This window comes from Manacus vitellinus, unplaced genomic scaffold, assembly GCF_001715985.3.
Source record: "Manacus vitellinus isolate BGI_N305 unplaced genomic scaffold, ASM171598v3 scaffold_0_pilon, whole genome shotgun sequence".
Classification (NCBI taxonomy): Eukaryota; Metazoa; Chordata; class Aves; order Passeriformes; family Pipridae; genus Manacus; species Manacus vitellinus.
The window spans coordinates 44,573,095-44,587,732 of NW_021938789.1; the positions used below are offsets into that span (position 1 = coordinate 44,573,095).

Consider the following 14,638-nt stretch of genomic DNA (forward strand, 5'->3'; position numbering starts at 1 on the left):
TACTCCAGATAGTCTCGCTGACGGCATATGCTATATAAAGGTAAACCTGCTTTTTGACAGCTATACGTATACCTTCAAATTGCTTCAACTGACAGAGGTAAGATCCAAAACTTGCTTCTAGACTTTCGACTGGAATGCCTCATCATTCCTTCCTTCTGTAGTAAACCTTCAGCTAGATAATTTCACTTTTTCCTTTGCATTGTTAAAGGCTTCTGAGATATCTATAATTGAGGAAGAAGAAACAAAAATGCAACCTCGGCACCTAATAATACAGTTATTGGAACAGTCAGTGCAGGAGAGTTGATAGAAAAGTGCATGGAGCAATTGTTTAAATAGACAGCTATGGGCTATTCTTTCTCTGGGGAAATTTCTTCCTTAAACTTATGCAACTGGTTTGTAACCTGGGTAGTGGACTCACGCCCTCATGCTGAAAACAACACTACATAATGACTAAAAGTTCTCAACATCCACTAAATCTCTAGCCTTTTGAATCCTTCCTATGCTTCTCTCTTCATCAGTTTCTTAACAAGGTGAATAGAAAAATTACAGCTTATACACAACAGTATTTTACGCCCAATTTGTTTGTTCACTTACCAAAAGAGAGGTTAAGCAGCTCACTTATTTTAAAAACAGTCATTATTCTATGTATCTTTACAATATACCTTCTAATACCTCCTCAAGCTAGTGCAGAGGATCTACTTCAACTTACTGATTTCCAGACTTACTTACAGATGCAGAGATCAGATTTGACATAGGCATGTCATCGATTTCTACAACATAACACGGTCACTTATTTTCTCCCACTTCTACATTGGCATTTTTCATTAACATAAACAGCTTAGCCAAATGTTTTTCAAATGTTCAAGCCAATTCAGAGTTTAATAATACAGATCAATGATAAGTGTGATTCTTTTCAGCCTATACATTACTTCTGAAAAACTGGACACTCCACATCCCACCTTCCCAAACAGTCCCTTACCTAAGTATCTTCGATTACATTGCCCTGTCAACCAACAGTCAGAAAGACCCATTGAAATCCATATTTTAGCTTTTACTATCCTAAATACATTTAAGAACAGGGGTATCATTAGAGAATCCTGTTGCATTTTCCATACTTCTAATTCATAAGCATTTTGCCTGATATTCCATTAGTATTCAAGTTTCCCTTAAAAATTCTAAAAGCTTTTAGAAATGGTGAATTCCAAATAACTGACTTCCACTGCGTCACTGCTACAGTTACAGAATATCAAAAGATGAGACAAAATACCAGACAGTTTTTTGTAAAAACCATTCTTGTTCGTTCTAAATTACATTCAAATTTCAATAAGCATCTTATACAAAAGTAAAGTTTCCAAATCTTCAGTTCCATTTATCATTCTTCTTGCAAGAAGGTTGCACTCAATTGCATAGTTATTGACAGGAGATTTAATCACAGTTAAGGTGCAAGGTTCTAGCCTGAACAAAAGTCTACACAGAAACTTGAAAAATGTCTTTAGTGTAATGACTAATTTTTTAAAAACAAAAAAATCTAGCCTTTTCTCCTTTGAGTCAAAAATTTTCATGTTCAGTCTGTACCTTATCTCTTCACTAAAGCATAAATTGCCTAACCTCAAAGAGCAGTAAGTTATTATTATTACAGGGAGCACGTCCCTCTGAGAACACATGAAAAAGAAAAGAGGGAAACTTTGTCACTCAATAAAAATAAAAATAATAAACTCCCCAAACTAAATCTTAAACATAAGACACCAGGCACTGATAATAGGAAGTCTCTCCAGAAGCAATTTTGGAAAAGAAAGAGAACACACTGAACAAATGTCTGATGGGACTGCATTTGCCTATCAGCTGAAAGAAGTTCACGTCTTAGCTGCAATTCCTCCAGTCCCAAGAAGTTTAAGAATTTGATTTGTGAACATCCAGTCACTAAAAAGTATCAAAGAATCCAGTCATTCTCTTATTCACGTCAGCTAAGTAACTTCTGGTGTACCACAGAACACATGTAATCAACATTTCTGAACACTAAGATACTGTGACAAGAGCAAAATCCCAGAAGGCTTCACCAAGGACTCACTGGTGGATTAGAATGAATTTCAGAAACCAGACTAATCCTTTTCTCTTTCACATACTCTACCAGCTATTTGAAAGTAATGAGCTATGGGCCAGTGCAATACTACAGTAGCATTTAAAATAATTAAACAAATATTGACAGCAATCAGATTCACTAGTTTAAGATTCTTTAATATATATCCACTTCATCTTTCTACACGTGGTCCTTCCCAGCAGAAATTAATAGCTCAGGAGGATCTTGTAACCAGATGTAAAAATATAACTGTTTCTTGCTGAGAAGCTCTGCCACATCATATCACCTTTTACAGAAACACAAACCTAAATGGAAGAATAATACATCCATTTTCAGAAAATGCTGATTCCTGACGAGCTTCTAGAACTCCCTAATAGATTATGAGAATCCTTGTTGAAGGGATTCCTGATGTCTAAAGATTTACTGTCATTTGGCAACAGTAGCTACAAAACCAAGTAAGATTCTTCGCACATAAAACAGCTGAAACAAAAACTACCCTCAGTTTCCACGATACACTGTTTTTGTAGATTCTTTTCTATGTCATGAAGTTGAAGATGCTTCAAGAAATTCTGTATTCTGGTTCAACCACGCACAAAGTAAGAGATGAGAGTGGGGAGGTATACAATGACAAATTACTTGTCAAACTACATCCTTGCCCATGCCTTAATTTGCTAAGATTTATAAAAACATAGCTTGGCATTTCAGAAAGAAAAATTTCTTTTCCCCTCTCCCCTGCTATCCATAAAACAGGCTCTGAGTGAAAATTATGACCACCTGTAAGACTGTGTTTCTCTCTGCTACTGCGGGAACTGCTAACCACAGTGAACTCAGTAACTGTGGATCCAGACTTTGCAGGATGTGTCTCAAAAGAGCTAGAAAGACCTGGTGTAATTTGACGAATTGACAAAACTGAATTGACAAAAGAATTTCCCTTCTGGAAAGAAAACAAGCTGTTTCTGAAAAGCCATCCAGGGCACTATCTCAATCTATGCAATTCTAAAGGAAATTCACCAATATGTACAGAATTAAATACCTATTATATTTTCAAGAGCTGCCTGAGGGATGCCTGAAGTAGGAAGACAGATAATTACATTAAACAAGAAATCCAGAGTTTTGGTAGTGGCAGAGGAAGAAGATATTTCTATCAGTCTACTGTTCTGCTACAGATTGTCAAAGGCCTGGCTACAGATCTCGAGCAGGTTAAAAAAAGTTCAGTTAACCTGCATTTTCTGCCTTAGATTTCAGGCAGCTACTTCTGAAATGCCAGAATGTCAGAAGGTATTTTAAAAATAAAAATTAAATTGCACTGTCTCAACTATGTGGTGGCAACATGAAATGACTGTTTCAATTTTTATATGTAAATAACATTTATGCCACCCCTAGGAATCTGCTTTAAAGGCCAAAGCCAACAATCAGAAGTTATTTGCACTAACCAACCAATAAAACACTTGCTGAATTGTATTTCTCTTGGAAACAGTGATGTATACTACAGTGGTATACAGTAATTTTCCTGACTACAACACATTCAGTAATGCAGTTCTTAGCAAAAGAAGGGAGAAATTAGTGACATCCAAGTGCTGGAACAAACAATTATATCCATGCCAAAGCACACATGTCTAAGCTGGCTACCAGTGTGACATTCGATTTTAAATTGTAGGTCACAAATTGAACATACTCTCCTCATTACTCACTTAATGCTTAGAAATCTTCTATAATCTATTTTTAAAGTCTTCCTTTGTGTGCTGGATAAGAACTTAATTTAAGGGATTTCTTCATAATCTGGAGGTAGAACTTTAATGTACTCTTAGAAAACCACAGCTGGCAGCAAGAACAACAAGCTAGTTGTCAAAGCAGCTTTCAGAGACAGAGCCTATGCAAAAGGCAAACATCTGAAATAGAGTTAAGCTACTACTGTAGCTTAACAAGGCACATCCATCATAGGTACTGTAACAGCTGACTGCAGATATGTTTAGAACCTGTGGCTAATGGAAAGCATTCCTTACTGGCATTTGAGCCATCAGCTGGATCAACTGAGCCTCAAAAGGCTCATCATTTCCCCTGTTCAGATACGCTGAGACAAGGATTCCTGCCAATACTCCTACTGAGTGTCTCTTACTAGTTTTAAATTGACACACTTGATTCAAGCAATTCCACCTAAAGGCAATTGTGGAAAATACTCAAAAACTTGGTTCTATAGAGGAATAAAATCAAAAGACTAACAATTCAGGATGTTATCGCAAAATGTTAAGCGATATCCCTCTTTTATGCTACGGAAGAGGGAATTACTTCATCTAAACTATAATGAAACGTAGAAATTGGAAATGAATGTCCATTTAGGTGGCTTTGTGCGAAAATGCAAGAAAAATACAATTTGCTTAATAAACTGCTAGCACATTTGAAAGTGTGTTTCATCATAATCCCCATTAAAGACTCTTTTAGGCACAGTTTCACCAATATAGTACCTTTAACACAAATCATTCAAGTACTGCAGTGTTCCCTCATCAGAGAAGACATTTTCAAGAAGCATTTGAAATGCAGGATTTCTGACAGAAAAGGCAGAAACTACCACTCATGGAAGCACAAATTTATACAGGTTCTTAAAGGGTGTGATGTTTTAGCATTTAATGTTATATAATGCATATAACACTGGTACTAAAAGAGGAAAAAATCTTTTCCCTCCTCATTAATACAGCTGTGTCAACAGAAACATGCCACATGATGTGTGATCTTTCCCTTGTGTTCTTGTGCTTTACTTTGACACAGATCAGGAGATTAGCTCCTGGCATACCCACCAGGCAATTTAGATATGTCTTCTGTGGTTGTAACACTCCCCACATCAACACTGTCAGTGTCCAGCTTGAGAAAAGAGGTTTTCTCTTTAAACAAGGACGGGGAACTTGTGCCACAGAGATGACCCACTGTGTAATTCAGTCAGCTCCTGCAGCTCACTTTTGCCAAGAGACCCCTGAGTACCTTTCCACTAAGCCTGCTGGACATGGGAGCTGAAGGGCCTTACCAGCAAAGCTGCATCAACTAAAAGTCCTGAGCATAGATCTACTCACCAGGCACCAAAAAAGGTTGAACAGCAAAGCCCTGGGCTTGGAGGTAGAAATAGTAGCTGAGGTATTGCCACTTAAACCTTTGTATGCTCTCTCTCTAACCACCTCAGGAATTCTTACTCCCCTAAGGATTCTCCAGCACGAAAGACATTTCTTTTTTTGGTCTTTATCCAGCAAATAAAAGACACTTTCCAGGATTTTGGACAAATCAAATCTACGTTTTAATGCATTCATTTTTCTGAAAGCCTTTTGCTCTTTAGGATAGAAGTGTTCAATTACTGTGCATATTTTGGGGCTATTCCTTAAAGGAATGGCCAAAGACAGGTAACGCTTTTAAAACAGTGAGAGTTAAGTCAAGTACAAAAGTACTATTGTAATAATGAGCAATTTCAGTACTATAGCTGTAATGGGAAGTTCCAGGAACATGGTTAAACTAAATTCTGCTTGGCTCAGAGCCATGCAAATACTTCTTTTCCATATTCCCATCAATTACAGAAGTACAGTAAGTGTTTTTGTGCTTAAGTGCACTATTACAGGGGACACAAATAAGCCATTTTTCTTCCAGTGTTTGGAGCTAACATTTCTATAATATCATATTACACATTTGGAAGACTTGAAGCATGCTCAGATTTTTACTTGTGTTGCATTAGTAAGCCATGCCATTTGAATCAACTGAAAATGGGCAGTATAACTGCACGTCCTAACCAGACTACACATGTCTACAGTGGTCATAGAGTTGTTTTTACTTCATACTGGTAGAAGTATTTACACTTGGGAAAGCAGCCATCATGAGCAGAGAACAATTATTGTTAAATGTTTGTAGGCAAACAATAGCAGATACATACCATGAAGGAAGTCTTTTAATAAAAAATACAGTTGCCATTTTAAATACATGCTTTACACTGACAAATCTATACTGAGACTTTATTAGGAAAATTAATAACCTTACTAATAAAGAAAAGCTAACCAGAGGTATGCAAACACTTAACACACTTAGAGTGAAATATATCACCCTCACAAACACTGCCTTCCATCACTGATAAAGTCTATCAAAACGTTAAAGCACTACAGAAGTGCAATGCACTCTCTCACTGCGTATCAGCTGTAGTCTGTGTGCATCATGCATGCTTATGTCTCCCCTTGCAGAAGCCCCAAACCATAGCATGAGTGTGTTAGGACAAAAAGGATAAAACCAAAATAAAGCACTTTCTGAAGCTTCCAGTCCCATGTGGAGTGCACAACAAAGACGCATCAGAAGTGCAGGTCAGTGAGTTTTTATAACACTAGTATAAAATCTAAATGTCCTATGGAATTAATCATTATCATCACACAAAAAATTATTAACAGAAATCACATTTCCATGCTCAACTCTCTGATTCATATGACCATCTTAGAAAAGAAATCAAGGTATTTCACTAAGAGTTAGATATCACATTCATATTCTGTGTGTTCTCACCAATCCTTTATATACAGAGTGTGTAAAGTATCTGACCATACAAAGATGGTGCCTATGCAGATAGGAATGATGGGGAATACAGTTCCATTCTCTTCAAGGCAAACTGGTAAACTCCAAGAACTGAAAGGTCTGACCTTACACATCAGACTGCTACTGGCAGGAGATTTCTGAGCCATGTAAGAATGACTGTGAGATAACTATGGCAGTTAGAAATTATTAAATGTGAAATTACTAACATGTTGATCCAGGAAGACAGCATGGTTTTGTGGAAAGCTTTATGCTTCAGTTAAAATTGATCTCAACTGCAGTATTAAAAACTGTAGAATTATCATATCCGCACATATTACAGTCAGTACAATTAAGAGTTAAAATAGGTTAAGGCTCTCATATATTTCTTTCTGTACTGCAATTCTGTTAGGTTTTATTGGCAATAATTTGCATGGTAGAACTATGCACAGACCCTTATTTTATTATTATCTTTAACGTGGAAAGGCAACTATTACCCCAAACCCCTCCTGCACACCCAGCTGAAGAAAGATTTACTCCATCTAACAAACAGTTATAAAATTTAGCCTTCCTTCACAGTGGCACAAACAGCAAAGGCAAGGCAACAACTCTTTTGAATGCTGAAGAGCAGCAATGCTAAGAGAGTTCACAGGCACTTGAAGTGACCTTTAAAGAAGTCTTTAAAGTCTCCTACTCTGGAAAATTGGTCTCAAGTACTTAAAAATATAACCATTTCCTGGGTGCTGAAAGCACCGATCTAGCTAGGCCACATGAGGTAGTTCTGACTCACTGTTCTCCTTTCCATTACATTCCTAAAATTCAAGCAGTGAAAAAACTCTGATCTCCACTATGACAGCACACAAAGAAAGCGTCCGTACCCTATTTTGACCCCTCTTTCTGAGACAGGAGTAGAACAGTATTTTCAGACAGAAGGACTGCAACACATTAGTGTTTACGAGAGCTGATACGATGGGATCTCAGTAGTATAACATCATAGCCCTCTGGTTGTAGATGACATATGAGAAAGCATATGGACTTACCGACAATTCTTTGATTAACTTTCTTAGTTCCTTGTGTCCATGCTTCTCTGCGATACTTTCTGGATCATCTCCATATTTATTGGTTATTTTGCAAGCCCATGTGGCCTCAGGACAACTGAGTAGAAACATTGTAAGGTTCTTTAATCCAAATCTGGCTGCACAGTGAAGGAGAGTAGGAAATTCTTCCAAATGGCTATCTGTATATGGAAACAAAGTCTTCATGAAGAACAGTTTTGCTTTTATAGAACATCTTTCACAAAAGTCCTCTGGAATATTAGTGCTATGGAATCATAGTTATCAAACTGCCAATACAGAACTAGCATCCAAAGAACAATTTTTCCAATTAACAGTTTTACAATTCATATATCAATAAAAGAGCATTTAACCTAACTGAGAAATCTCATTTTTTGCTGACAGAGGGATTTGAAAGCCCTTTAGTTCTATTGAGAAATAAGATTTCTTGCAAATGGAAAAAAATCCCATAGCCAAGACATGCTTTTGCTTAGGTGGAATATTTTTAATTTAAGACATTTGAATGGGACATTTTTATAGGTTTATGGTGCTATGTTTGATATTAAAAACCATTTCTGAAAATTCGCATGAATACCAGAGACTTCCAAAAATTTGCCTATCCCTATAATGAACAATCAAAGAACTTAAAAATTAATGTATTGGATAAGTTTTTTGGATTTATCTGATATAACATGACATCAATTTCCATCACAGACTATTTTTTACCTTGGAGGACTGGGACAGTCAGTTTATCATTTCATCAGTCCTGTATTTTAACTCTATGAGTGACCACAAGTTACATATACCAACAAACAAACAAAACAGAGGTTTCAAACATAAACAATACTTCTCTCTGCCTTTATACTCTACTTTCTAATCACTTGTGGTTTGTTGCGCACCGATTTGTCTGTATATCAGCATGCAGTGTATCTCTTCTCCAAGAGTGCATCCAGCCTGCCCCACGCACCACCAGTTTCATGCACACTGAGGGTCTTTATTACCCATTGCATGAAGGAGTGCTTCCTCTAGTTTGTTTTGAACCTGGCTCCTGGCTCATTCAACTGACTGCCCCTAATTCATCTTACTCTCCACCTCTGTCTGCCCTCTCTGCAATTCTAGTGATTTACGCATTCCCAGAATTTTTCCTTGAAGGGCTCTGGTCTAGTTAATTGGGCCTTACAGAGGACCAACTCCGTCACCCACACTGCTCTCTCCTGAACCTTTTCCAGCTTTAATGTAACCATTTTAAGATGACAGGAGAAGAGCTGCACATGATACTCAACTTGCGGGTGAGCCGTGTAATTTATGCATTGCCATAATTATGCCCTGTTTTGTTCTCTATTCCTTTTCTAATAATTCCTAGTATTTCATTAGCTTTTTGATCTGCTGCCTAGCAACAAGTTGATGTTATCATGGAGCTGCACAGTCTTATTCCTCAGTGCTAATAGCCTGCTCAAACCTTCTCATTTTGTATGACAACACGGGACTGCTTTTTCCACTTGCAGCGCTTTGTTTTTACCTAAAATGAGTATCATCTCACATTTTACTGCATAATTACTAAATCTCTCATTCCTACCCCTCTCCTCCCCCATTAACCCTCCTCCTTGCTACCCTGAATACCTTCTATCACCAGAAAAAAAAGATTTTTCCCAACTGTCTGTCTCCTGGGTTTGGTCAGTTATTCATCCATGCCCAGTCAATTACTGACTTAATCAGGTTTGCTGACTTACAAAAAACTACAAGAAATCTATAAAGCCAGACTTCACATTACAGCAAATGTATTTTATTAAAATTTCTATTAATTAGTCTGGTAGAGATAACACATTAACCTGCTTCTAGTTCTCAATGTCCCCTGAGAAACTGGGTTTTAGCATCATAGTCACACCTTTCAGTACTACAAAACTGAAAAATTCCACACTACTATTAGAAATCCAGTTATTTTATTTTAAAATTTCCTCAGAGCTCTTAACAAATGAGAGTTAGTCCCAGTAATTTCTTTGTGTACAACCTGACCATTTTTGCTACAGCCTCATGATTCCTTCAACTCCAGTCTCTTTCCATACGTCTCAAAACCAGGATTACAGCTTGAGAAGCTAGACAGTTTCTTCTAGCTTTCTTGAGTTTTCTTTTATATCCTAGTCATTGGTTGTCCTACAGGCTAGCCAGTACATTATCAGCCCTTAGTGTGCTGGAAGAAAGTCTAGGTAGTAATGTTGCCTTTTGGAATTCTCTTAGTTGCCAGTCTTTAACAAAAACTTTCTCATTTTTACATTCTTCTGCGTACTAAACTTTGGCTCAGCAGTGGTGAATCTGTGTACCTCCCCTCCTCACTCCTTTATTGCTCCTGCAGAATGGTAATACAGCAGAGAGTGAAACCTCACTCCATCATTAGATATAAGGATTCAAGGAACAAGAGGAGTTCTTGGAATAGTCATAGCTAAGTACTGACTGACCAAAAAAATAGTTAGGACAACTCTTGACTGTATTTTGGACAAAGAATATTCCACCAGTATCACTCCAATATTATTTTGCCACAAGGAATTTGAGCGGACTACATTTTAGTCAAAAGCCCCATTAACAACCCTAACTTTAGCTTTAAACAAATTGAGTGTTGCCTGACTTAGTTCCACCAGGCAAAGAAAAATCTAACCAAGAAACTAAATACACAACACCTGAGTAAATCAAGTCACTTGTTTCAGAAGCCTTGGCAGGCTGAGCTTCCATCAACAAGGTTATGTATTGTAGCTTATATTCCTTTGTATTTGCAGTGTGCTTTAAAATCCTTTAAGCTACAACAGGCAATCTTAAAACTGTATATAATCTCAGTTTTTTTATAGAAGTAGGTGCCACACAATTTCTTTGCTCCATATTGTTTATAAACTAGGATTAATTCTGAAATCTGAAGAACTATAAATTTTACCCCAGAGTATAGGCATTTGACTTCTTATTTTTATCTATACTTTTCCAGCTGCAGGGAAACACTAACCCCCCCATCACAGACTGAGGCAAATATATAACAAACTAAGCGGCTGTCACATGAGCAGTAAAAATGTATGCAAGTAATTCTAAGGCTGGAGTACTTTACATGAACCCTAATCAATAGTTTTCACCTGCTAGCAGACATGAGAAGGTTAAATACAGTCATTAAAAAGAGGCTTGACAAAGTATTAATAACATGTTCCAAAAGAATTTCTACTCATACTAATGAAACCTAAAATAATTGGTTACAAATCTGAAAGGGGAAACAAGTCTATATTACCAATAGACTGGATGCTACGATTTCTTCAACACAAAGAGAAGAAGAGTAGGTGGCATTCATAAGCCTGCTCTGGGCTTATATGTGCATTTTTAAAGTAACACAAAACAGAGGTATTCCAAAATCCCTTGGGCTCCTTTGCACTTGAGGTGTTTTTCCTGGTTACCACTCAACTCCTTCCTAGCTGGGTTTGATATTCAACCAGGACTCCTACACTTACATTCTTTGAACATTACAGAGACTACATCATTAAGAAACTAAATACCTCTGCCAGCCATAGAGGATGTAAAAATCAATAAATCAATTTCATAAACCAAACTTATTTTTATATTGCTCCCTGTAGTAAGCAGAAAAAAAAAGGCTGTTGTTAGGTAGGAATACTTTAAAAGCCATACAGCAGTGCCCAAAACTGTACACAATATTCAAGGTGAGGCTGCCCCAGTGCAGAGCAGAGCAGGACAATCCCCTCCCTCGACTGGCTGGTGATGCTTTGCCTGATGTCCCCAGGACACAGTTGGCCCTCCTGGCTACCAGGGCACTGCTGTCTCAGATTCAACTTGCCGTCGAGCAGCTGCTTTCCAGCCCCAGTCTGTATGAACATCCAGGGTTGCCCCATCCCAGATGCAGAATCTGGCACTGTCCCTTGTAGAACATCACATAGTTGGCGATTGCCCAGTTCTCCAATTTGTCGAGGTCTCTCTGCAGGGCCTCCCTGCCTTTGAGGGACTCAACAGCTCCTCCCAGTTTTGTGTCATCTGCAAACTTGTTCAGTATCCCTTTCAGTCCTGTGTCTAAGTCATTTATGAAGCTGTTGAAGAGCACAGGGCCTAAGATGGAGCCCTCTGGAACCCCACTAGTGACAGGTCACCAGTCTAATGTTACCCCATTCACTGTTACCCTCTGTGCTCGACCCCTGAGCCAACTGCTCACCCACCACAAGATGTGTTTATCCAGCTGCGGGCTGGACATTTTGTTCAGAAGGATCCTGTGAGAGACAGTATCAAAACATTTACTGAAATTCAAAAAGATTACATCAACTGGCTTCCCTTGATCAGCTAGGTGGGTTACCTTGTCATAGAAGGAAATGAGGTTTGATAAGCAGGACTTTCCTCTCAGGAAGCCGTGCTGGCTGTGACCAATAACTGCGTTGTCTTTCAAGTGTTTTTCAATACCTCCCAGAATAATCTCCTCCATAACTTTACCAGGCACTGAAGTGAGACTGATAGGCCTGTAGTTTCCAGGCTCCTCCTTCTTGACCTTGCAAATCGGGACAATGTTCACCAGCTTCCAGTCAGCTGGGACCTCTCTGGATTCCCAAGACTGCTCAAAAATCATCAACAGAGGTTATCCAATGGCATCAGCCAGCTCTTCATCCCAGGATTCTGGGATGAATCCCATCAGGCCCCACAGATGGAGCAGCAAGCTCAGGGTCAAGTAGGAGTTGATCATTCTTACAGTCATGGTCCTCCAGCTCAGGGCACTGAGACCCCCTTGGTCTATCATCCGTGTTGAAGACGGAGGCAAAGAAAGCATTAAACACCTTGGTTTTATCTCAGTCTTTATCTCATCCCTGTTTGTGAGGTGATCGTCCTCATCTTGGAACCAGCCAATGATATTTCTGCCTATTGCCATTAATGTATTTGAAAAAACTTGTCCCCCACATTTCTGGTCAGCTTCAACTCCAGCTGAGCTTTGGCCACATGAATTTTCTCCCTACAGGGGCAAGCAGCATCTCTGAATTCTTCCCATGTCACTTGACCTTGCTTCCACAAGAGAATGTTAATAAAGAAAAGCTGTGGCTGTTTGGCACCTACACTAAGAACTAGTTAACTGGTCATCACAAGCAGGAAGGAAATGGTAAAGTCTCAAGTGGTATATTTTTAAGTGCTTTAAGATGGCTTCTTCAACTTTCAATTAACATTAAGACCCGTGCTTGTTTATAATTAAGTTTTATTTGACTTGCACAAGGTTAAGAGGGAACTGATGCTCTCTAAGTTTTGTCCTGTCACAATCCCTTCTCTACCCTTCTCTGCAGAGAATTCTGGAAAACCTCAGCTATAAAGCAGAGCATAAAATCTAATATTACTGTATTGTAGCACTGTCTTAGCCTGTGGGAATTTTCATAAAATTGTAATAAGCAAACAGAGCAGCCTGCAGTGATCCTTCTGTAGATCTTGTAAGACATACTTCCTTTATTTCCAAAATTATTGCAACAGGACATGATTTTTTTAGCAATTTAAATAGGCACTTAAGGTGACTTCTGCAGTGCCAATCCCTTTCCTCCCCCCCCCATTATTTTGCTAGCAGCTGAAAATCCAGTCAGTTAGTTCTTCTTTTGGGATAGATGTTTCAGCTTGAAAGAAAGAATTACAGAAATCAGGATAAGATTTTCTACGTTGCTAGCAGTGTTCGAAGAGAAAACACAGCATTTTCTACAAAGCAAATTCAGAACTTGTCATAACCCTTGATGTTTAAGTTTAACCAGAGAAGCAATAATATATAATTTTTAAAGAAATGAAAATTAATTAATAGTGGAAAAAGAAACAGTTTTTTCTCAAGTAGATTGCCATTTCTTGGACAGGAATTAATGCAGTAGGAATTCTCAAATCTGAGGATTCATGAGCAGAATCAGAGCTTCCCATGAAAAACAGCAATATTTATCAAGAAATACGTTGAAATATAAGTTTGGATTTGTTAGTATGCTTTTACTGGATTGTATTAGTAGAATACAAAGGAATAATATATATACAACGTATCCTGAAATCAATTTGGTACAGAATGTACAATATTGCAGACAGTACCTCCAGCTTTAGTCACATTTTTCTGCAAGGGATAATACCAGCACTAAAAACCCCAGACATGTCTTCGCCCTGTCTTTCAGTTAACCCTGTCATTAAACACAATATTTCCCCATGTATTCTATTCTGCATTTAGCTTTCTCATCCGATTGAGCTTCCTGCATTTCCCTTTAAAGACTGCAGAATAATCTCTTTAAATATCATTCATTACTAAAACATTCTTCTCCTCCATCACCTGAAAAAAATTCTTTATCTTCTATCTTCTGTATTGCTAGTAGGGAATATCCATGCATAATCTATGTTTTTCTGGTAGAGATTCCTGATTTACTTTTTTGGTTACTACAATAACTAGTACAATTTGACACTTCATCAAAAGCAAGCAATCGAAACTCATCTTATGCATGTAGTCCAACAAGTGAGATCCCATACAGAAAGAATAGTACAGACACGTTAAAGCGCTTGCAGGACTATTAACCCAGTTTTTCATATTGCAAGGAACTTCACAAAGTCTGATGTGCCACTCAAACAATTCTCTTTGTTTAGACGGTAAGAGACTGAAATCTCCTGAATACATATCTGCATCTTTTGAAAAACTTCCATTATCAGAAATCATTATATCCAGCAATATACCTATACCAAGCAGGTAAAGTTGTTATGTTAGACACTATGGTAACATAGTAAGTTTATCAGGACATTTTGCTCTTTTTATTAGTACTTAAAAGAATTGGGAACACTGAAAATCAAGTTGACCCTACCCAGGGAAATAGCAATGGATAATTTTACTGTAAGCACATCTTATTTATAGGCAGTCTTGCATATACACTTTAGTACAGAGACAAGTAATCACATACACTTATAAGAACTGGTTATATATTGATATAATAGACTGGGTATAACAGACCTGTCAATCAGGAAAGCTCATTTTAAACACAAA

The 14,638-nt window shown here is 37.9% G+C and overlaps 1 protein-coding gene across 1 annotated transcript in view; it reads right to left on the bottom strand.

Annotated features, from left to right (window-relative positions):
• BANK1 (B cell scaffold protein with ankyrin repeats 1) overlaps positions 1-14,638 on the bottom strand; it is a gene marked incomplete at its 3' end in the record, with an annotated part of 120,938 nt that overhangs the window by 65,780 nt on the left and 40,520 nt on the right. The window contains 1 exon segment of the mRNA XM_008933279.3: positions 7,639-7,835. Within this exon segment, the coding sequence (XP_008931527.2) occupies positions 7,639-7,835 (197 nt within the window).